This window comes from Puma concolor, chromosome E4 (genome assembly GCF_028749965.1).
Source record: "Puma concolor isolate L17-30 chromosome E4, mPumCon1.1.hap2, whole genome shotgun sequence".
NCBI classification, from domain to species: Eukaryota; Metazoa; Chordata; class Mammalia; order Carnivora; family Felidae; genus Puma; species Puma concolor.
This window is the reverse complement of record NC_141683.1, coordinates 18994660-19017394: the sequence shown is the minus strand read 5'-3', so window position 1 is coordinate 19017394 and position 22735 is coordinate 18994660. Positions and strand designations below refer to the sequence as shown.

General features: G+C 36.3%; 1 protein-coding gene across 3 annotated transcripts in view; it reads left to right on the top strand.

Annotated features, from left to right (window-relative positions):
• The window catches only part of BRINP3 (BMP/retinoic acid inducible neural specific 3), a 416023-nt gene extending 397271 nt beyond the window's left edge, over nucleotides 1–18752 (top strand). For all 3 annotated transcript variants that reach the window (XM_025927773.2, XM_086694879.1, XM_086694878.1), the window contains exon 8: nucleotides 17277–18752. In XM_025927773.2, the coding sequence (XP_025783558.1) occupies nucleotides 17277–18393 (1117 nt within the window). In that variant the 3' untranslated portion in view covers nucleotides 18394–18752. The remainder of the gene's footprint in view (nucleotides 1–17276) is intronic.
• Nucleotides 18753–22735: the final 3983 nt, after the last annotated feature.

Sequence of the window (22735 nt, the reverse complement as noted above, 5' to 3'; positions counted from 1 at the left end):
TAAATGTTCATAGAGACAGCCAGTGCCACCTCAATCCGTCTGTTCTCTAGATAATAATAATGTATTCAAAGGCACTTAGAGGAGAGCAGGAGAAGGAGTGGATGAATTTGACCCAATTGTTTTTAACACTTGTTAGGAAGAAAACATACTCTGCTATTTTCTCTTCATCTGAAAAACATGCCTTGAGTATTGAAATGGAAGTTGTAGATTTAATTTAATCCTGGGTTCTTTCCTGGGGGAATGTAGTGCCTGAGCACAACTCCCACCAAAACAACTGTGGCATTGAGATATGGTGACGGGCGTCTTTCAGTTTGGAGGAGTAGGAAGAGGTTGTACTTCAGGTCACTTGCGGGGGTGATATTTGTGGGAATAAACTGAAGCGAGAAATAAAACATTTCTTGTAAGGGTCCAAATACTTACTACCGAAGACACTAAAACCACACTTTTGATTCACTGAAAAAGGAAAAGCATACATTGGATTTAAAAATTCAGTACATATTTATTGGTTTACTTTGTTTCACAATCTAGAACTGCACACGGATTGTCCAAACCTTTCATTGCAAAACGAAAGGCATTCCAAAATATATAGAATATTCGAATTGGCTTATGTGGTGGCACAGTCAAAGGGGTCAGAATATATTAATACATAGAAATAGTCAATCATTTCAATAATATCAGTTAATGACTTATTATTTTTTTGAAATTCTACTAAATCCTCACGAACTAAGAAAACAAAATAAACTCTGAACATTCATTTGACATTGTTTCAAAAATAATTGCATTATAGGGATATGGCTGAGGCTAAAAGCACTGACTTAATTAAAATAAAATTTTTAATGTTTACTTTTGAGAGAGAGAGAGAGAGAGCCTGAGTGGGGAGAGGCAGGGGAGGGGCAGAGAGAGAGGGAGACACAGAATCCTAAGCAGGCTCTAGGCTTTGAGCTGTCAGCCCAGAGCCAGATGCGGGGCTTGAACTCACGAACTGTGAGATCATGACCTGAGCCAAAGTTGGACGCTTAACCAACTGAGCCACCCAGGCGCTTCAGATTGTCAGTCTTTATATATTTTGATTCCAATAAGTTCCAAGAATTTGGCTTGCTTGGGTTTTATTTTAGTTTTTGCTAAAAATTAGTCACTTTTGTTGAATTTCCTTCTAAAACTTTGTTATAGTTAGTACACAAATTACTTAAAGTTGTTTCACCCTAAGATATCCCTCCATCCCTAAGTGCAACTGGTTTCTTTTTTCTTTTCTTTTCTTTTCTTTTCTTTTCTTTTCTTTTCTTTTCTTTTCTTCTTTTCTTTTCTTTTCTCTTTTTTCTTCTCTTTTCCTTTCCTTTTCTTTCTTTCTTTTTTTTCTTTCTTTTTTTTCTTTCTTTTTTTTCTTTCTTTTTTTCCCCCCCAGGAACAAGATCAAGGAATTATTTTGTTTCAAAGTTTACATGCTTCTCTGAAACTTTTCATCTTGTTACTAGTAATCAATATGCTGCTACAAGTAACACAAAACTTGGTGAATTGAACCCTAAAAGGAAAGATTTTTCCTTTTTTTTTTTCCAGTAACAGGAATTCTGTAGAAAATCACTATTGGCAATGGTTCTGCAACTCGATGTTGTAGATGTTGCTGTTGTTGATGGTTCTTGATTATGGGACCAGTTTCCATGCTTTTGTTTGTTTGGTTTTTATTTTTGTCTTCCCTGCAACTTTTCTTGCATGTCTGTTGTCTTCAAACCATGGGACGGTTCTTGTTGCTTCAGACATCAGAATCATTTTCAGGATCAGTAGCAAGAACAGGTGTGGTGAGCCATGGCTATTGACTTCTTTCAGAAAATAGAAGCTACCTCAGGCTCTTCCACCTCAGAGTTCTGTTTGTATCAGAACTGTGGCATGGGCCCAGTGCTAACCTCAAGGAAAACTGAGAAAGTAGGTCATTTTTGGCACACTGAACAAAATCAAGCTTCTGTTTGTAGAAATAAGGGACCCATGGGATATTGCATAGGCAATTAACAGCAAATAAAATATCCATTCTTAATTTATATAGTGTATATATATATAAATATACAGCTTGACTTTGCCTCTTACACAACCAGATGCTATAACATCTGATATATATTAAGATAACTTCATAAGTGAAAACAGAATAGGCACGCCTGGGTAGCTCAGTCCTTGACGTGTCCGACTCTTGGTTTCTGCTCAGGTCATGATCTCACAGTTTGTGAATTCAAGCCCTATGTGGGGCTCTGTGCTGACAGCTCTGAGTCTGCTTGGGATTTTCTCCCTCTCTCTCTCTGACCTTCCCCACTTGTGCTTGTGCTCTCTCTCTCTCTCTCTCTCTCTCTCTCAAGGTAAATAAATAAACCACCTCCCTTAAAAAAAAATTCAGAATGGGAAGAAATCTTGAATAAACCACTATGTTTAGATAAGGATGTGATTATGATAAAACTAATCCCCTTCCCTAGGTGAAACATTCCAAGAAAACAGTTCATGATCATTCTCCAATAGGTTTATCCTATGGTAGAAGAATAAGGAAACATGACTAAAAATGTTTAAATAATAACAATTTAACTTCCAGAATCAAAGACAAGTTGGTTTTAGTCCTGGATCCACGTAGGTGTTGTTTCTGTTTCATGGAAGATACATATGACCTAAAAGTCGATTTATTATTGTTCCAAACAGAAGGTGAGGTAGGACCTACCCTTTTTTCAATTTAGTGATAGAATAGCTCTGAGACACACTGATCCAAATTACTTCAGAATATCCTTCATATATGGGGTACCTGGATGGCTCAGTTGGTTAAGTGCCTGACTTTGGTTCAGGTCATGACTTCGTGATTTGGGAGTTCGAGCCCTGCATCAGGCTCTGTAGAGCCTACATGGGATTCTCTCTTTCTCCCTCTCTCTCTGTCCCTCCATCACTGGAACTGTCTCTCTCAAAATAAATAAACTTGAAAAAAAGGAAACACACACACACAAACACAAAAATAAAGTTAAAAGAAATACAAAAAACTTCAACTTAAAAAAAATCTCTTTTGTACAACATGACTCCTTTTCACTGTCACATGGCTTTAACATAATCTATAAAATAATGGTTTTAAGAATATTATAAACACTATGATGATATTAAGATGTCAGTGTGAACTATGTTTTCATCTCACTTTCTGTTTGTTAATCCAGAAACAGTTTAGTGGCTCACATTTTGTCCAAAGCTTATGTGAACTGTCCAAACATTTCAGACGATTGTCACCTGAGGAGGTAGACTGAAATAATAATTATCTAGAAAAATATACTTTCTGGACATTTTTTCACATATGCCTTTTATCGAGTCCATAACATCATAGATAAAATAACGGAGTGGTGAAGAGCGTGGAGGCTTGCTCATTTTTATAGACAATCTGTGCTGTTGCTTAAGAGGCTCCTTGTGGAAAATGATAGTACTCACTTCATAGACTTGTTGCAAGGGCTAAATGTTAATGTCTATATGTAAAATGCTTAAACAGTCCTTGGCATGTAGTAAGTGCTCTTTATGTATTTGTGATTATTACTTAATCGTGCACATGAGGATGTGTGATTATGGTGGTGGCTCTGAGGCCTGAAGAGAATGTGGTTTTGACCTCTAGTATATACACTTTCGGTAGATCTGACCAACTAGCTCTGGAATGGCCTTTGTTAACCCTTGGCTTGCAAATTACATATGATTTTATAAGGTCATACTATTTGTATTAGAATAGGTACTTATTCCAGGGGCTCCTGGGTGGCTCAGTCGGTTGAGCGTCCGACTTCAGCTCAGGTCACAATCTTGGAGTCCGTGAGTTCGAGTCCTGCGTCAGGCTCTGGGCTGATGGCTCGGAGCCTGGAGCCTGCTTCCGATTCTGTGTCTCCCTCTCTCTCTGCCCCTCCCCCGTTCATGCTCTGTCTCTCTCTGTCTCAAAAATAAATAAATGTAAAAAAAAAAAAAATTAAAAAAAAAAGAAAGGTACTGATTCTATGTCTCATATATAACCACACAAAAAGAATTAATTATCTGATTGTTTTACATCATGGTTTCAGCAGGTATTTGCATTATAATGTCTTTTTCCTTTTATTTTCCAAAGTATTGTTTGGAAGATTAAATTTATTTATTTACCAAATAAATTTGTTACTACTAAAAGATAATAAATGACAATGGTAATAAATGAAAACAAAAACTAAGGTAATTTAAAATTATTTTGTAAGCAAAACAATAATAATAACTAATTTCCAAATAATTTCAACATGGATTTATGGTTCAAAAATTAAATTAAGGCTAAACCTGCAGCACTAAGGAATAAACTTGTGGATTTTTCCCCCTGCCAACAGAACAGATTAAGCTCTTGAAGTGACATAAGTTTCTTTCTATCTTTCTGCCAATTGATAAGAAGCTCTCATTTGTATTGTTGTGGTTTACCCTACAAGTAAGAGAACCATACATTTTGAATACCCATTTGATTTGTGTCACTGCTGATATCCTCCAGAGTGACTCATTTTTTTCCCTATCAGATGATATTTTGGTTAATGGAACGTCTTGTGCGCTGAGGAAAAAAGCGATGTTCTACATAATGTAAGTCTGCTTGAGAACCCAAGGATTAAAGTGATTGCTCTACTATTTGTTTTCTGAATAGATGTGGCATGGTCATTTGAGGTAATTCATCATTTTCTGTAGTCTCATTTGGAAAATAATGAGGCCAGGGAAGGCTAGACTTACTGAGTTGCTTCTGTTTTCTAAACAGTCATTTGCTCCACGTTTCTTTTCCACAGACTTAAATGTGATATTAAGTTGGTAGAAAAATTAGGAGATAATACCTGTCTTAGTCAATTTGGGCTGCTATAACAAAATTACCATAGACTAGGTGACTTGAACAATGAACTTTTATGTCAAACAGTTCTGGAGGCTAGAAGACCAAGATCCAGGCACTGAAAGACTTGGTGTCTAGTGTGGGGTCACTTCCTCCTTCATAGATGGCCATCTCTTCACTGTGTCCTCACATGATGGAAACAAGGTGAGACAGCTATTTAGGATCCCTTTTCTAAGGGCACTAAAACCATGGATGATGGCTGCATCCTCATTATCAAATTACCTCCCAAAGTTCCTAACTCCTAATACTATCCATTGAGAAATGGGTTTCAACATATAAAATTTGAGTGCATATACACATTTGGTCCATTGTAATACCTGCATACTTTTCTTTCTGATGAACCAAATTATGTGAAATAGGGCCACAGGTCATTGTTATATTAGCAAGCTAAGTAAGCCAACTTTTTAAAATAGTTATTCCCTACATCATTGTATAAATTTTGCAACATTTAACACATTCACACACAAACCACAATATTTCCTTATTCCTATAAAAGGTGACATTTTAGGGGCATAAGCACCCATTTTTTTCTGAGATTGTGGTATAATCATTAACTATGTCTATGGTTCAGAGTATAGTATTTTATCTCCAACAGTACGCAATGTTCATATAAAGCCACGGCCCTGAGCATGTGACTCTGAGACAGTTTTGATGGATAACAGAACTCTGGAAGGCGATTTTTTTGGTGTTTCCCACCCCCTCCCCCAATGGTCTACTTTCTGACAACCATAAAGCTCCAGAATCGCCATTTACATTAACACCTTAAAGATGACCAGTTTGGGGATCATAGTCCAGTCAACAAAATTCTTAAAGAATAACATACAATCCAGAAGGCTACATTGTTATTTGTTGTCCTAGCTGTTATATAACTTATAAATCTTCTATAATTTTGTCATTCAGATTTGTTCCTTTAAGAAACTTACATGGGAATCCAAATTATTATCATAAAAGTTCTTAGTGGTCATGGAATAAGAGCAAGTGATTTAGTTGATTGACTTTCTTTCCTAATGGCATTACATTTTGATATCTAGATACATTAAGGTCACAAATGCTAATTTACCAAGAGGTCTGAGTCCACTCACCGTTCTGTCAGGGCAACCTCATGCTCAGATAATGCTAGATAAACATTGCTAAATATCACTATACTGAATCCCCAGCTTTCTTTGTCCTCATGTTTCCATCCTCTTTATTTAGATAAATAGTATTAAACATATGCAAATGCAATTACTTAGTCTGAAGTTACATTCTTTTGTTCCAATTTCTGAGTTAGGAGATAATCTTTTTTTTTTTTTTTCAAAATTACTTCATATCTATCTTGTCTCCGTAGTACAGATTAATAATTAAATTAGCAGTCTGAAAATAATCCTCTGCAATATCACATTTATAATTGCCATAAATTCAATGAAACCTTTTCAGCTTTGTAGTTAGAGTACAGCACTGGTATTCACATTATAGAATCAATGTCATCTTTATACTACTCACAGTTGTTCAATAATTTGAGAAGCATAAATAATAGATGTAATACTGATGTCTTATAAATTATAACTATAGTGCTTTCAGATTTTCAAATTTCTTGGTGTGGTACATAAAAACATGATTTTGCCAGTTTCTTGTCCTTTATTATCGAGATAATCAGGGTTAAGTTCTTGCCAAGTGGAAACAAAGAGCTGAAAATACATGTAGGAGGGGACACCTGGGTGGCTCAGTCAGTTGAGCAACAGACTCTTGATTTCGGCTCAGGTGATGATCCCACGGTCTTGGGAGAGAGGCCCATGCTGGCCTCTGCACTGAACATGGTGCCTGTTTAAGATTCTCTCTCTCCTCCAGGCCCTGTCCCCTGCTCACTCTCTCTCTAAAATAAATAATAATAGTAATAATAATAACAATAAATAAAATTTTAAAAATCAAAAAATAATTATTTTGTGTTTTTGAATGTAGAGATTATGCATTTTTCCCTTCTATTAACAATAAGGTGAGGGCAAGCACTCATTTGTCTCTCTTCCTTCACTAGATGTTTATTGCTATTGCTTTTGTTGTTTTTTAATCTGACTCTAAATCCATAGTGTCTGTCTTTCCAAACATAGTGGATCCCTAATTCAACTTCTTGCCTTTCAAGTGTACCAGACTTTGTCTTTGATACAGATCAAGCAAATGTACATCTTCCTTCATATTGTTCTTTATTTCAGTTTCAGCGTCTGAAGTTTACTGCATCTTACTTTCCATATCATAAATGCATTAAAAATAATTATTGCCAGAATTACTTGCCATTTTGTGTTGAGGAGTTTTTCCGCAGACTTAAGTCCATAATCCAATTTTGATTTAGCAGTTTGGTTTGGAAGGGTCAGGAAGGCATTTTATTGGTCTCTGGAATTCCAATGAATATGCATTTTCTTTTTTCTGAGGAGCTTATATTCCAATTAAGAAAACTAACATGTAGGGGTGCCTGGGTGGCTCAGTCAGTTAGGCATCTGACTGCAGCTCATGTCGTGATCTCATGGTTGGTGGACTCGAGCCCCACATTGGCCTCTGTGCCGACAGCTCAGAGCCTGGAGTCTGCTTCAGATTCTGTGTCTCCCTCTCTCTCTCTCCCTTTCCCACTTACTCTCTCAAAAAGAAATAAACATTAAAAATAAAAAAAGAGAAAACTGACATGTAGAAAATTACAGATATTATCATAAATAGTATACTTCAGTTGAAATGATATAAGAATCTATTAAACCACAATATATGTTTATACATGGTTTAACTACAAATACAGTAATATAGATAACTGATACATTTGTTCAAAGAATTAAGTTGTAGTTAATTAGATTGTCCAAAAGAGACTGTTTAGAGTAAAAATGGTCCAATTTGCATCTTGAGCTGGTTAAGCAGAGGAGAAAGGGCATTCAATTCTAAAACAAGAAAATTCAATGTAGTTGAAATCGCGAATCATATATTTAGGGAAGGAAACAGGAGCAGCCTAAATGGAGGATATATTGAACTGAACAATGAAAGTTAAGTGTTGTCAGTTCGTAAAGGGATTCAAAATTAGGCAAAACACATAGTATATATGAAAAAAATTGGGGTGTCATGCAATTAAAAATGGATCAATTTTAAGGGTAGTTTGCTAGTACACAAATGTAATAAAATGACCAAAAGAGCAGGTGCAGGGCTTCTAAAAACCAGGTTCTTGCTTTACTTGGGGTACAAAGTGTTAAGCTGATATCCACCATTGCAGATAAGAGCGATTGTTGTATTTAGAGAGAAGAAAATGGTAAGCTCAGAGACATTCTACTTGGAAGGATGCTCCCCAGACAAACACAGGTATACCATAGACAGTTCATGTCATAATTGTGTTCATGGGTATAAGACTAGATGGACACCAGATTTGGGAAAATTATATTTTTTTACTTAATTGAAAAATATGCCTTAAATGTAAATAGTATGCTATTAGTTTTAGAAAAAAAATGTTAAAATCTGTTAAATCGTTTAAATGGTAGAGTTAGTAGAGAACATTTTATTGATGTTCTCTAAGTTGGTAAGAAATTGGTCATGAACCATACTTAAAAAAAAAAAAAAAAGATATTATGGTGCCTGGGTGGCTCAGTCAGTTAAGCGTTCAGCTCTTGATATCAGCTCAGATCATGAACTCACGGTTGTGGGATTGAGCCCCCTATGGGACTCCACTGGGTGTAGAGCCTGCTTGGTATTATCTCCCTTTCTCTTTACCTCTCCCCTGCTCATGCTCTCTCTCTCTCTCTCTCTCTCTCTCTCTCGTCTCTCGCTCTCTATCTCTTTCTCTCAAAATAAATAAACTTTAAAAAATAAATATTTAAAAACTAGATATAATAAAAATAAGACATTTTTTAAAGGTTCATCACTTACTGGATATCAAGAAAACATATGAAATATTAACAAAAAAGTACAATGGACATTTCCAACTTAGTCTTAAATTTTCTCTTTCAACTTACTCTCTTGTTCACTAATTTATTCACTCATGTAAAATTTATATTAAATTTGAAGTATTAGGATCAGAGATGAACACATCTGTGAAGTATGAAATGGAGTGGTCTCTTTATAAGCATTTTATTTTAAATTCCTAAATTATATTATTTAGATTTTCAAATTTAGATCCATAATGCACAATTTTAAGACCAATAAAGGTTTAGAAGGTTTTAATGGGGGAATTTAAGCATAGACATCATAAATTGATTTAGCATGTTATGGTGAAGTAAGCAAATATATATTTTTCTTCACAGAATGTGTAATATAATTACAGACATAAATTATTTCGTAATAATGACTTAGTGTAAAGGACATTATAATGGATGAAAGCCAGGACGTCTTGGGTGCACTTAGGAGAAGCTAGATTTCCCCATCTTTGTGAAATAATTGCATTTGTGTCAATGTTCATCAATTACACTAACCACATTTAATAGCTGAACTTGCACATAATAAATACTTTTTAAACCTTTTTTTTAAAAAAAATTTATGTTTATTTATTTCTGCGAGAAAGACAGAACGTGAGTGGGGGAGGGGCAGAGAGAGAGGAATATACAGAATCCGAAACAGGCTCCAGGCTCTGGGCTGTCCAGGCTCTGGCAGCCCAGAGCCTGATGCGGGGCTTGAACTCACAGACCTTGAAATCGCGACCTGAGCCAAAGTCAGATGCTCAACCGACTCAGCCACCCAGGAGCCCCACTTTTTAAATCTTTTTAACTTAGTATCTAATGTGATTTAATGAGCGAGGTATTCCAATTTTTGGTAATCTTTGGAAGAAAATGAAATGTGAACCCTAATGAGGAAAATATTGGGGTTCTTTTGGTAATATCTTCTCTTTATTTATAATAATGTAATTGTGTTCGTTTTCATGTGCTTCACATTTCACACCCTGAATGTTGACCTGTTTCTTTTCATATCTTATGTCACAAGTAAAAGAAAAACATATTTATTGATGTTTTTTGAACTATAGTATCAAATGCAGCATCTTTGGGGACAAAGTGTTTCAGTCACTCTCTAAGAAGTAAGCAGATTGGTCTCTGTACACCATTCAACCAAATGAATTACAAATTAGTTGGACTGAAGCCTTTTAGTTTGATGTTGTCCCATGCATTAATTTTTGCTTTTGTTTCTTGTGCTTTTGATGTCATATCAAAAACAAAATCACTGGGAGTAATAAAGACCAGGGATGTGTTTGTTTTCAGTTCTATCACTTACTGGCTGTTGGACTTGTGGCAGGTTTAAGTTATTTAAGCTTTAAAAGGCATGCCCTTATCTACAAATTGGGGCAGTAAGCATCCTTACTGTGAGTATTGAGAATCATGAGGAGTAAATAAGTAACGCCTGTTACGTACTGTATTTCTGATAAATCCTCAATGAATGTTACTTATCAGCTAATAATTTCTTTAGAATACAGCAAACACCTACAACTGTTCCACTCACTTCTTCGTTGTCCTTCTGCAAGCCAAATTATTAGTAGATACTACAGTTTACATTAATAAATTAAAATGTGTGTATATATGTGTCCATAGGTCTCTAGATATATATCGATATACCCACGTAGTATATAGATGCTTCCTTGGGGACTTTTTTATAATGACATTCTTTTTCTTGGGGTGCAAACTTGTTTCCAAGAGTGAAACTACTATTATGTGTTGGAGGAGGCATCAACATGAGCCCCAGGCCCCATCGCCAAGGCTGAGATGGCCAGAACAACAGAAATGGAAGAAGGCTAGTGACAGAATATTATTTGGTTATTACCTGCCTGTGACTGAGCTAATAATCAGCTTATGATTGTTTAAATAGCCGTGGGTGCTTAATACCAAATTCATATTTAGTTTAAGGTATTAGAGTCTGAGAAACACAAATCTATGAAGGCTAAAACAAAATTCTCTATGCAAAAAACTGATATTGAACTTCAAAAAGATGCTGAAATTATATTGTTTAGGTTTTAAGATTTGGATCCACATTGCACAGATTTGGAGAGCAATAAAAGATTAGAAGGTTGAAATAAGAGACCTTTGAAATAAGATTATTAGTGCTCAGAGAGGATTTAACCGTGAGAGGAGGTAATTGTTTTTGTATCAACATATGTTCTAATACCTCAGTGCAAACCATTATACATCAGAATATATGTCCTGAACTTGAGCAATATTGCCTTTACACATGGTTTAGAGTTTCAAAACTGTCACAAAGAGGCTGTACATGTACTTTTAAATACAGTCTTACTTGTGTTATCAATAACTAGGTCTATTTTGATAAAGGTGAAACACAGACATACAGTGTAATATGCATGTGATGCATGAATTGTCATAGAAGAAATAAAATCTTCAGTTTTCTGGAGGAAAAAAGGATTTGTATTAAAGGAACTGCATACAACGACATTTCTTTAAAAGATAACACTAGTAATAACAGCGATAATAGGACTAAGCATTTACATTTATTTTCCATTTATTCTGTGCATAGGCACTCTTAAGTACTTTTGAAATTGTGCTTTAATTTTTACAACTACCTATATTTTATTCCCAATTTACATATGAGGTAAGTGAAACAAGGTTCAAAGTTGATAGTTGGCTCCCCAGAAGCGATTGAAGCCAATATAGTGTTGTGTGACTCAAAAACCTAAACTTTATATCATAATTAAAAGTTATTTTATTTTTGATGCTGTCTGCCTATAGCAAAACGTAGATACTTTCCGTGAAGTCATTTGTTAAGCACTTTTTCTTGCTATCCCATGGAACACTTTCAACAACATTTAAAAAATAATATTTGAATTTGCTTCTCTGAGTTTGTCTTCATTGTAATAGTTAATAGATGTGTAATGGAGAAAGTCATTGAAACTACGAACCTCAGTATTTTTTAAATATTAAAATGAGGTTAACCTTTAGAAGCAACTGTGAAGAATTTTCAATAATGAATACAAAGTATCTGGCCCATGACATGGGAGATATTCACTAAATAATTAATATTACTGTAACATAGTCGAATTCATTTATTAAGGCAGGATTTAGTATTTGCTTTGTCTTCAGTGAATGCACATGGCAAATTTTTCTAGTGTAGGGTTTACAAATTTTAGTGTATATGGTGGCCACAAGCCCCACATACATGTAAATTCAAAGTCATTTGCTGGTGACTCTTCTCCACAGAAATCTTAACTTTTCTCTACCTTTTTGGACACAGTTTGTTAATACTTACCTCTTTTGGGGAGAGCGCAAGTGAGGAAGGGGCAGAGAGAGGGACCAGAGCATCCAAAGCAGGCTCTGCACCTACAGGCTGACAGCAGTGAGCCCAATGTGGGACTTGAACTCACGAACCACAAGATCATGACCTGAGTCGAAGTTGGACGCTCAACTGACTGTGCCACCCAGGTGCCCCCTTTGGACATATTCTTACGTGCTGATGGCTAGCTTCTTTTTAAAGAGCCCCTTGTAGATATTTGGGTTGTTAATTTTCTTACAGCCTACGTGTACATAATGTCCTCTGGGATTGCATATTCCCGGGCCCTGTTCCTAGAAATTCTTATAGTATCTCTGGAGTGAGGCCCAGGAATCTGTTTCATCAATCACACTTACTATCATTCAAAAGATATAAGCGTTTCATTCATACTGTTTTATTATGAGCAGCTACTGTGTGTGACACAGTGATGATGGGGTATATATGTTACATCATTTCACCCTGGTCAAAGGCTGGCAAGTGCAGTCACACATTAAAGCATGAAGGTTCAGACAGTCATCTGCAGTCCCCAGGGTCACACAGAACCAAACTTTGAACCAGTGTTTTTTTGAGCTTCTGCTTAAGATTAAGACCCGTCCCAGGTCACCAGGTAAACTCTGGCCCCAGAATGAGGTATCCATCTTCCAGTCTCAGATAACATGTATCCTGTGGAGAAGAGCAGATCTTAAATCACAGGGAACATCACATGTCAAACAGGGAAAACTGGTTAAACGGCTGTCTAAAGTTCTCAAATTAGGATGCCAAGGGATTCCTCAAATATAAACATGCTATAGGCTTTTAACTTAAATTTTACATTTTCACTTAATTTTGGAAGGCAGTTTTCTCTTTTTAATACTATCCCATAAAAGCTTTGTAGAATTTATTTTCAAAATGCAAACTCTGTTCCTGATAGATAAGGAGTTCCTCCCCTTCCTGAAATGCTATATATCATAGTAGTTATCACACGTCAATGGCTTTTTTAAATGTTGTCTTTCATTTTTTTTTTTTTTAATTTTTTTTTTTATTTTTTTTTAACGTTTTTTTATTTATTTTTGAGACAGAGAGACAGAGCATGAACGGGGGAGGGGCAGAGAGAGAAGGAGACACAGAATCGGAAGCAGGCTCCAGGCCCTGAGCCATCAGCCCAGAGCCCGACGCGGGGCTCGAACTCACGGACCGTGAGATCGTGACCTGGCTGAAGTCGGACGCTTAACCGACTGCGCCACCCAGGCGCCCCTTTCATTTTTTTTTTTTTTAAGAGAACAAGGCAGTGGGGTTGAGGGGCAGAGAGAGAAGCAGACACAGAATCTTAAGAAGGCTCCACACTCAGTGCAGAGCCCTACATGGGGCTCAATCTCACGACCCCGGGATCATGACCTGAGCTGAAATCAAGAGTAAGAGACTTAACTGACTGAACTACCCAGGTGCCCAATGCTGCCTTCTACTATTTCTGTCTTCTGTTCTTCCATAATCCATAGTTCTTTCACTTTAATTTGTCTTTCCCTCCCTCCTTACTCTACTTTCTCCTTTCTCCTTTCCTTTCTTACTTCCTGTATTAGTAAATATTTATTGAAGTGCAATTAAGTAGATGTCATACACAACATCACATGCTTGACAAAGAGTAGCAAAAGACCTGCCTGCCGGTAGCCCATCTTCTGACATTGCAACCTCTATCCTTAACCCTAGTGACACCAGATAGCTTGTGTGAACAAAAGCTATATACCAGACTTAAAAAAAAAAAAAAAAATTGGTACTCTTTTGCTTAAACATTTAGGTATTTTTTAAAGTGTTTAAAAAAATACTCGATACAGCCTACTTTTCATTTTTATTTATTTTACATTAATTACATTAATTTATAAATTTATTTAACCATTAAACTCACTTAAAATAAATTTAAAATTTATATTTATATTAAATATATATTAAATATAAATTTATAACATAAATTGTTTAAAGTAAAGAAAAAGCAGTTAAATTTTACTTTGCTGGGAAAAATAAAGCTACGTGGTTTTTTGGGTAAGTGAAAAATCCAGGGTAGGCTTCTCTCTTTATTTTTGGCTCCTTGTTTAGCCTAGATTTGGTCAGGATTACTTTTTCCTTTAAAAATCTATTCCCTACTTGTGAAATAAAGTAAAATAGTCAAAAGGTAGGTAGTAGGGGAGAAAAGACAAGCAAAAAAGAAGAAAATCCACATGCTAACTCTTCCATCCCAGGGTACGGGAGCTTTGACAGCGTGCCAAGTTATCAATATTCATACATGACAAGCTGAAACCCGCAAAGCCGAAACACATTCCTTCAGTAATGCATCTGTGGGGATGTGAAAAGGATTGGAGGAGATTGAAAGCTGAAAAAGCCATTGCTTTTCTAAAGTGTCCAAATGCTTCTTTCTACAGTGCCCTAGTTTTGTGAGCTCTGTCTTTAGCCTTAAGGTCCATTTATTTCGTTTGTTTGTTTGTTTGTCCTTATGATTTGGAAACATGATTAGAGCTTACAGTGAAAGGTGAATTGGCTAAGGGAATTTATGCTTTGGTTTCAGGGAAGAAAATATAATTTCCAATCCAGATAGGATATATATTTTATATTCTTTATATTAGAAAGACAAAAGTAGAGTTACAGAAGACAGAGAGAGAGAGAAAGGAAGGAGGAAGGGAAGGAAAGAAGGAAGGAAGGAGAGAGAGACAGACAGGAAGGAGGGAGGAAGGAAAAGGGAGAGAAGAAAGAGATAGAGAGAAGTCAATAGGGCGAGACGTTAATGGCCTGTGAAAGAGAAAATTGATGAAATATATGTATCAGTAACTACACATTAAAAATTAGTAATAATTTCTATGTATCTAGACTGAATACAGAAATAAATGAATTGATTTCATAAACCACAAAAGGAGGCTTTTTGCACATTTCTTCTGTGGGAAGAAAACAAGAAGCATCATATATAGATGTCTGACTCATGAAGTGCCAAAGAGCCTCACATCATTCACAACTCTTGAGTGTACTCCTGGGAGATTTTTTTTTTTTCTGAGAACTTGTTTTTAAATTATCTAGAGAAAGTTCAAAGTGAATTTAATAGGTTCAGTTTTCCTGTCAGTGTTTTTCAGTGTGAGAAATAATTAAGAGGACAATGTTTTATGCTTTGGCTGGGTTTGGTTTATTTATTTTTCTTCTTTTCTTCTGGGTCTATAGCAAACAGTTTCATTTAGTAAAGGTGGAAAAGAAAGGGTTTTCATATATTTAATTGTGGAAATGTCAAAGTGTATGTTGTGTAACTCCACTTCCTAGCTGAGTCTTTACAATTGAATTAAATGTTCTTTTTAGAGCTTTAAATTTCACTCAAAATTACACTTACGAAGAAAATGTCTTTTCATTCATCTGTGCATTTGACTTAAGATTCCGTAAACATTAACGGGCTGTGATCTCCTAGCATGCTACCTGGTACTGTGCTGTATACTGATAAATAGGCCTACATGGTTCTGGCAAGCTGGTTACTATAGTTGACAGAGGAAATAGAGTACGGACAAGTAGGTACCAGTAATATAAAATTTAAAATTAAAAAAAAAGGTACCATGAAAAAAAGAAGTGTTATCAGAGGGAAGAAAGGAGTCATTTATTTGGGAAAACAAAGAAAAACTCACTTAAAAAAAGTAAGTGTTGCATAGCAAGGGGAGGCTGGGCAGGGACCAAAAATGACTATGTAATATAAATAGCTCAAATATTGTTCTGAGTATCTTTTTTTTTTTTTTAATTTTTTTTTCAACGTTTATTTATTTTTGGGACAGAGAGAGACAGAGCATGAACGGGGGAGGGGCAGAGAGAGAAAGGGAGACACAGAGTCGGAAACAGGCTCCAGGCTCTGAGCCATCAGCCCAGAGCCTGACGCGGCTGCCATCAGCCCAGAGCCTGACGCGGGGCTCGAACTCACGGACCGCGAGATCGTGACCTGGCTGAAGTCGGACGCTTAACCGACTGCGCCACCCAGGCGCCCCTGTTCTGAGTATCTTAATAGATTGTTTTTATTGATTATTTGCACAGATTAATACCTGTGCTTTACCAATCGTCTCCATAAACAAATTCTTTAAACAGCAGCAGCATACAGGTATAAAGGATCGGGTGTAATAGATTTCGCTGAAAATCTCATAGGTACTAAATAACAAACACCAGAAAAGCATAAGAATATTAAAGATAGATACACTGTGCAATATTCGAAACACAAGCATACCGTCTGAGCCTATTTTTCCCAAGAATGCAATATGGGAGACATGACTATTCCCACTCTTCACGTGAGAGAACGACAGGTTATAGACGCCCTTCAACTTCTCCCTGATCATATGGCTAGTGTGAGATAGCAGCATGATAAAAACAAAGACTTATCTGATGACAGGGCCACACATTTCACTTCGTTATTTTACTGAGATTTTAAACACACCAAAAGAGTTTGAATAATGTGAGAAAACAGGGAAAAGCAAAATCTGACATTTGCATCATGAAGAAAAAAATGTTAATGATTCTAATCAAACGCGTCAAACTGGCACACTTAACTCTTATTAAAACAACTTGTAGTTGGTTTTAACGAGATATTTTCAACAATATTGTTAAGCAGCCTGTAACAATAAAGCCAAACACGTTTTAATAATATTTTCCCTCTCAGTGGGTACTTGTTCTGTCAATGTTGATAACACCCCGGGATTTAAATACATTGATTGACATTTTAGAGTTGTTTATTTTTCTTTCATTTTTATTTTACTTTCTATTTAGCTGCCTACCACATCAGTGCTTTATGAAGCTAAGAGTGAATGAATGAGCCGTCCTCATGTATATGCTGTAATTCTACTGTAGATATTTTACGATAATATCACTTTTATTTCCTGTTGCTGGATAGCATTTCAAAACAATAACCGACCCAATTATGTTCACAGTCAGCCTCTGAGTACCCTAGTGAAATGGCATGCAATCTCATTGGAAGGTATCCCGTGGGCTATTCCAGATCTAATCTTGTGCAGTGAAGAATGGAAACAATTATACAGTATAAATATATATAACATATATAAATGTTATATAAATATGTATCGTTTTCAATCATAAGCCGTATAGCTCTTTTACCTCAGTTAAGTAACTGGAAATAACCTGAAGAAACGATAAAGCTTTCAGAGCTAAGGTTAACTTTGTTGCGGTACACAAAGAACATGTCTTTGTATTTACACGGAGCCGTGCTGTTTTGTGTTTCTAGAACCTCAACCTACTGGCTCACTCGCATCCAGTCTTTTCTCTACTGCAACGAGAACGGCCTCCTGGGCAGCTTTTCGGAAGAGACGCACTCGTGCACGTGTCCGAACGACCAGGTGGTGTGCACCGCGTTCCTGCCCTGCACGGTGGGCGACGCTTCGGCCTGCCTGACCTGCGCCCCGGACAACCGTACCCGCTGCGGCACCTGCAACACCGGCTACATGCTGAGCCAGGGGCTCTGCAAGCCGGAGGTCGCCGAGTCCACCGACCACTACATCGGCTTCGAGACCGACCTGCAGGACCTCGAGATGAAATACCTGTTGCAGAAAACGGACAGACGAATAGAAGTCCATGCCATTTTTATCAGCAACGACATGCGCCTCAATAGTTGGTTCGACCCCTCCTGGCGCAAGCGGATGCTCCTCACCTTGAAGAGCAACAAGTACAAGTCAAGTCTGGTCCACATGATCTTGGGTCTCTCCTTACAGATTTGCTTAACTAAAAACAGCACCCTGGAGCCAGTGTTGGCTGTTTACGTCAATCCCTTCGGAGGCAGCCACTCAGAGAGCTGGTTTATGCCTGTGAATGAAAACAGCTTTCCAGACTGGGAGCGGACTAAGCTGGACCTCCCACTGCAGTGTTACAACTGGTCGCTGACTCTGGGGAACAAGTGGAAGACATTTTTTGAGACAGTGCACATCTACCTGAGGAGTCGCATCAAGTCAAACGGCCCCAATGGCAATGAGAGCATTTACTACGAACCTCTGGAATTCATTGACCCTTCCCGGAACCTGGGTTATATGAAAATCAATAACATTCAAGTGTTTGGTTACAGCATGCACTTTGACCCTGAAGCAATTCGGGACTTGATTTTGCAGCTGGACTACCCCTATACTCAGGGATCCCAGGACTCAGCACTTTTGCAACTTCTAGAGATAAGAGACCGTGTAAATAAACTCTCCCCACCTGGTCAGCGTCGTCTAGATCTTTTCTCTTGCTTGCTTCGTCATAGACTCAAGCTGTCTACCAGTGAGGTGGTGAGGATCCAATCTGCTCTGCAGGCGTTTAATGCCAAATTGCCAAACACGGTGGATTATGACACGACCAAATTATGTAGTTAACCATAAATGTCAAGCACAACCCAAAATCTTGAAGGAGTTTTTACAGTGCTTTTGTGGAACAGTTTATGTTTGGAAGAGTACATTTAAATTGTCTTTTCAATATCTGTCTTATATCAGTCAATAACATTGGATGGCAATTTACACACATGAACTTGCTGACAATGAATATATTATACTGCAGTTTTGGTTTATGAATGAAATAAATACTGACACCAGTCTAGAAGACATTCTACTTTTTACAATAAATTTCATTTGTAATTTTATATGTTCCGTGGCAATGCTTTTGTGCATTACATCCTCTAGAGGGAACATAAAAAGATACCAATAAAATTTTGTAGCTGAACAGTTATTAAAAAGAAGTGCTGTGGGATTCCTTTTTTCCATGAAATGAGTTTTATTTTGATGTAGCTTGTTAGAACCTGGGGAAAATTCACCAAGAGTTTTTTAACATTTGAAGGTCCCCTTCAATAGCCTTTAGAGAGAACCCAACTAGGTAGAATGTTTAGTATTCAGTTGTATTTTCGTGATCGACAGCAGAATGGCAGTGGTACCTTTATTACCTGTGCTTATAAATCATTCCTAGAGACACCATCATTATTAAACAGATAGACTATTTCCCAACTAAATATGAGAACATTCTGGCAAACATAAAGAGTCAGTGTGATTAGAAGCTCATGGAGAAAGTAAACCCTTTATTTCCTTAGCAACATGTTTTGGTCTTGCTTTTCTTTCTAAATTCTAATAACCAATAATCAGCATACTCTGAATAATCATTTTCATTTCAAGTACTGAAAACCCTAGTTATTCCAGCACTTTACCAAAGTCAGTAAAATAACATTTCTAGAATTCACAAGTTGTAATGTGTTGGTATAAAATAAAGAAGCAAATAAGTAATTCAAATGTAAATAGACATTTTTCTCTCAGAGAAACTGCTATTACTACAGTATATTTTGAAGACTAAACTCCTTCAATATAAAACTTATTTTCATTCAGATTTTTGGCTTGAAATTTAAGTTGACCTCCCATATTACACATGATATAATATTAGATATATAATTTGTACTTTTTTCTAGAAATTTAAATTGAATTTTTGTTTAGACATATAGCTGTATCTGTAGTGTGGTTATGATATTTGTCACTCAGCACTTGTCTAAAGATTTTATAAATATTTCTTTTTTTTAATTTTTTCTCTTAACATTCGTTTATTTTTAAGAGAGAAAGTGAGAACACGAATGGGGGAGGCACAGAGAGATGAATACACAGAATCCTAAGCAGGCTCCAGGCTCTGAGCTGTCAGCACATAGCCCAACGAGGGAATTAAACTATGAACTGTGAGATCATGACCTGAGCCAAAGTCAGTTGCTTAACTGACTGAGTCACCCATGTGCCCTACACACATTTCTTATAATTGAAACACTGTTCAGGCCAGCTTTCCTGTTGATTTCATGGAGTATTTCTCATGGCATAGAGAAAGGAACCTATGACATGAATTAAAAAGATAAGACTGATGACACAAACATTACACAGACATTCTAGATTCTTGGGCTGTTTGCTTTTGGTTCCAAAGCATTTTAGACAACAGCTCAGACAGCAAATGCTTATTTAACTTACCATAGGCAAGACATTGTTTTTCCACCCACTGAGGAGGAGCCAAGATGGCAGAACAGCATGGAAGTTTTTTGTGTTTTTCCACCCCTTGTTATCTGAGTAGCTGATTATCTTTCATTTTTCACCTAATTTTTTCTGCTATTGAATAAAAAAAATACACACCTATTAAATGCCATATTTCTGATATCATAGCAGACATTCTCTTCATTTACTTCTGACAAAACCACTAGGTTATGGATTATTATACCCATTTTCTTGGTAGAAAAAAACAAAAAACAAAAAAACAGGCTCAGTGTTGTTAGTCAAATTCCTCAAGATCACAAACCAAGAAGTTGAAAGACCAAGACTCCAAGATAGACTCTTTTGCAATGAATCTATCTTCTTTTCAGTGCATCACTGAGCTTTAAATGAATCATCTTATTTCTGTATTTAATCCCATTATATGCAAAGACTTATGGCAAAATAAGAATCACTCACAAAATTGAGGTCTAAGTCATTATAAAACACATACTTTCAGAGTACATTTGAACAATTAAATAAAACAAGAATTTATCATCCCTCATCAATCATCTACAGAATGACCAATCTTATCAAATATAAACAATGTGTTTCAAAATATATTCACTGTAAAGTCAAGAACTGCCACTAGGACTTTTTCCAGAAGAGTCTTGGAGGCCCAGATATCTGGCCTCTGAAACCACCAAGCAGCATGCATGGTCACCAATTGACTCTGAACAGCAATCACTCCTTGGAACATAAGGAAATTTGTCAGTAATGTGACTTATGGCTCAGCTCACTCTGACGTAGCTGGCTCAGGCGAGAGAAGATTCTAGAATCACAGGTAAGAAAGTACATAACGAGGCTAAGTCCTGGGACTTCTTGTGTCTGGTATGAGTTGGCACAAAAGTCCCATTGGATATGATCAAATTATCTTAGTTCCAACAGTCTTGGTAACACTGTCAGTGAATTCTTTATATCTCTGAGTCAGTTTTCCCCCTCAAGGTGGAAAAGTGATATGAATGCATTTCTCTGAATGTTTTATCTAAGGTAACATATACACTATAAGTAAACACATCAAGCAAATTCTAGAGTGCTTTACAGAGTTAAGGGATAAATAATCAGCATACATTTTTATATTTCTATTTCTCATGTGTTACCAGCTATTAGAGAGTGTCCAGTAAGCAATAGAAAATATAATCTAGTTTAATACAAAATGTGTTTGCCAGTGTATGGGGAAATAGCCTGTAAACATTTCATTTTTCCTGAATTAACTTATATGCAACATTTTTGCTCATTATTACTTTAGGAATTTGAAAAAAAAATAAATATAGCTTTATTGTCAAAATCTTATCCAGAGCAAAATATCAGGAGGTGTATATGCAAAAGCATATCTTAAAAGGTGGGTGGGGTGCCTGGGTAGCTTAGTAGGTTGAGCATCTGACTCTTGATCTTGTCTCGGGTCATGTTCTAATGGTTTGTGAGTTCAAGTCCTGCATCGATCTATGCACTGACAGCATGGAGCCTGCTTGGAATTCTCTCTCTCTCTCTCTCTCTCTCTCTCTCTCTCTCTCTCTTGCCCCTACCCCACTCGTGCTATTTCTCCCTCACAATAAATAAGTAAACTGAAAAAAATAACAATAAAATGAAAATAAACGATGGGATATTTTATTTCTTTTTCAGTATTTCTACTTTAGGTCTCTAAATTAAGGACTAAAATAAAACCTTGGTTTGCAAGCATAATTTGTTCCAGAAACATGCTTGTAATCCAAAGCACCTGTATATTAAAGCAAATTTCAAGAACCATTGGCTCAGCTGTGATCATGTGGCACTCAGCATCAGGTACTACTCATATTGCAAGACATTGCTCTTTTATCAAGTTAAAATGTACTAGAAATGTATGCTCGTTTTGTGGAACACTTGCAGAACAAGGTACTCACAGTCCAAGGTTTTACTGTAATTGAATTTAATAAATTTTCTGAAACTTGAAATTCTGAAAATCAGAAACTTACTGAGAATACATTTCCTCCAGAAACATCTCTTAGTGCTATAGTTATTTTGATGACTATCTTAACTTGACTTGCCTCCTTATCCCTGGAATTTCTGTCAGATTGAGTTTTAGCAAGTTGCATCAATGGTCAAACGATCAGTGTCAGAAAAAAAATAAATAAAAAATAAACTAAAGTAGCTAATGGTCTTCTTTAACTGCATTTAAATAATGCAAGAGAATTAATTTTCTCTCTCCTTTTTTTGGTGATTCTTGTCAAAATAGGAAAAAATATTTTGGAGGAACCAGGACCAGGTACTGCTCTCTAATAGTTTATGTTTCTTCTTTGTGAATGAGCCCCCTATTCTTTTTATGAGGATATTGATGACCCCTTTGTATAAACAGACCTAAAATTTATTCACCATTTACAACAATTTGAGAACAAAATAAAACTATGTGTATTTGCTAAAATGGAACTTACAAAATATAGAAATTCAACTGAAAGGAAAGTTGAAATTTTGGAAACCTGGTAGAACACACAACTTAATTTTAAGGAATAGACTTTGCTTAAGGTTTTAAAAAGCTACACATAGGTCTCTCAAATCGATGCACTTGAAAAAAAAATTTAAATAAATCCAGCTCAGAGAAACTGTAATAGCAATTTCACTCTGATATGGTGCCTAGATCATTTAATTAGAATGATGATCCTTGAGCAAAACTGCATTTTCCCTTTGGTCATAAGTATGGTGT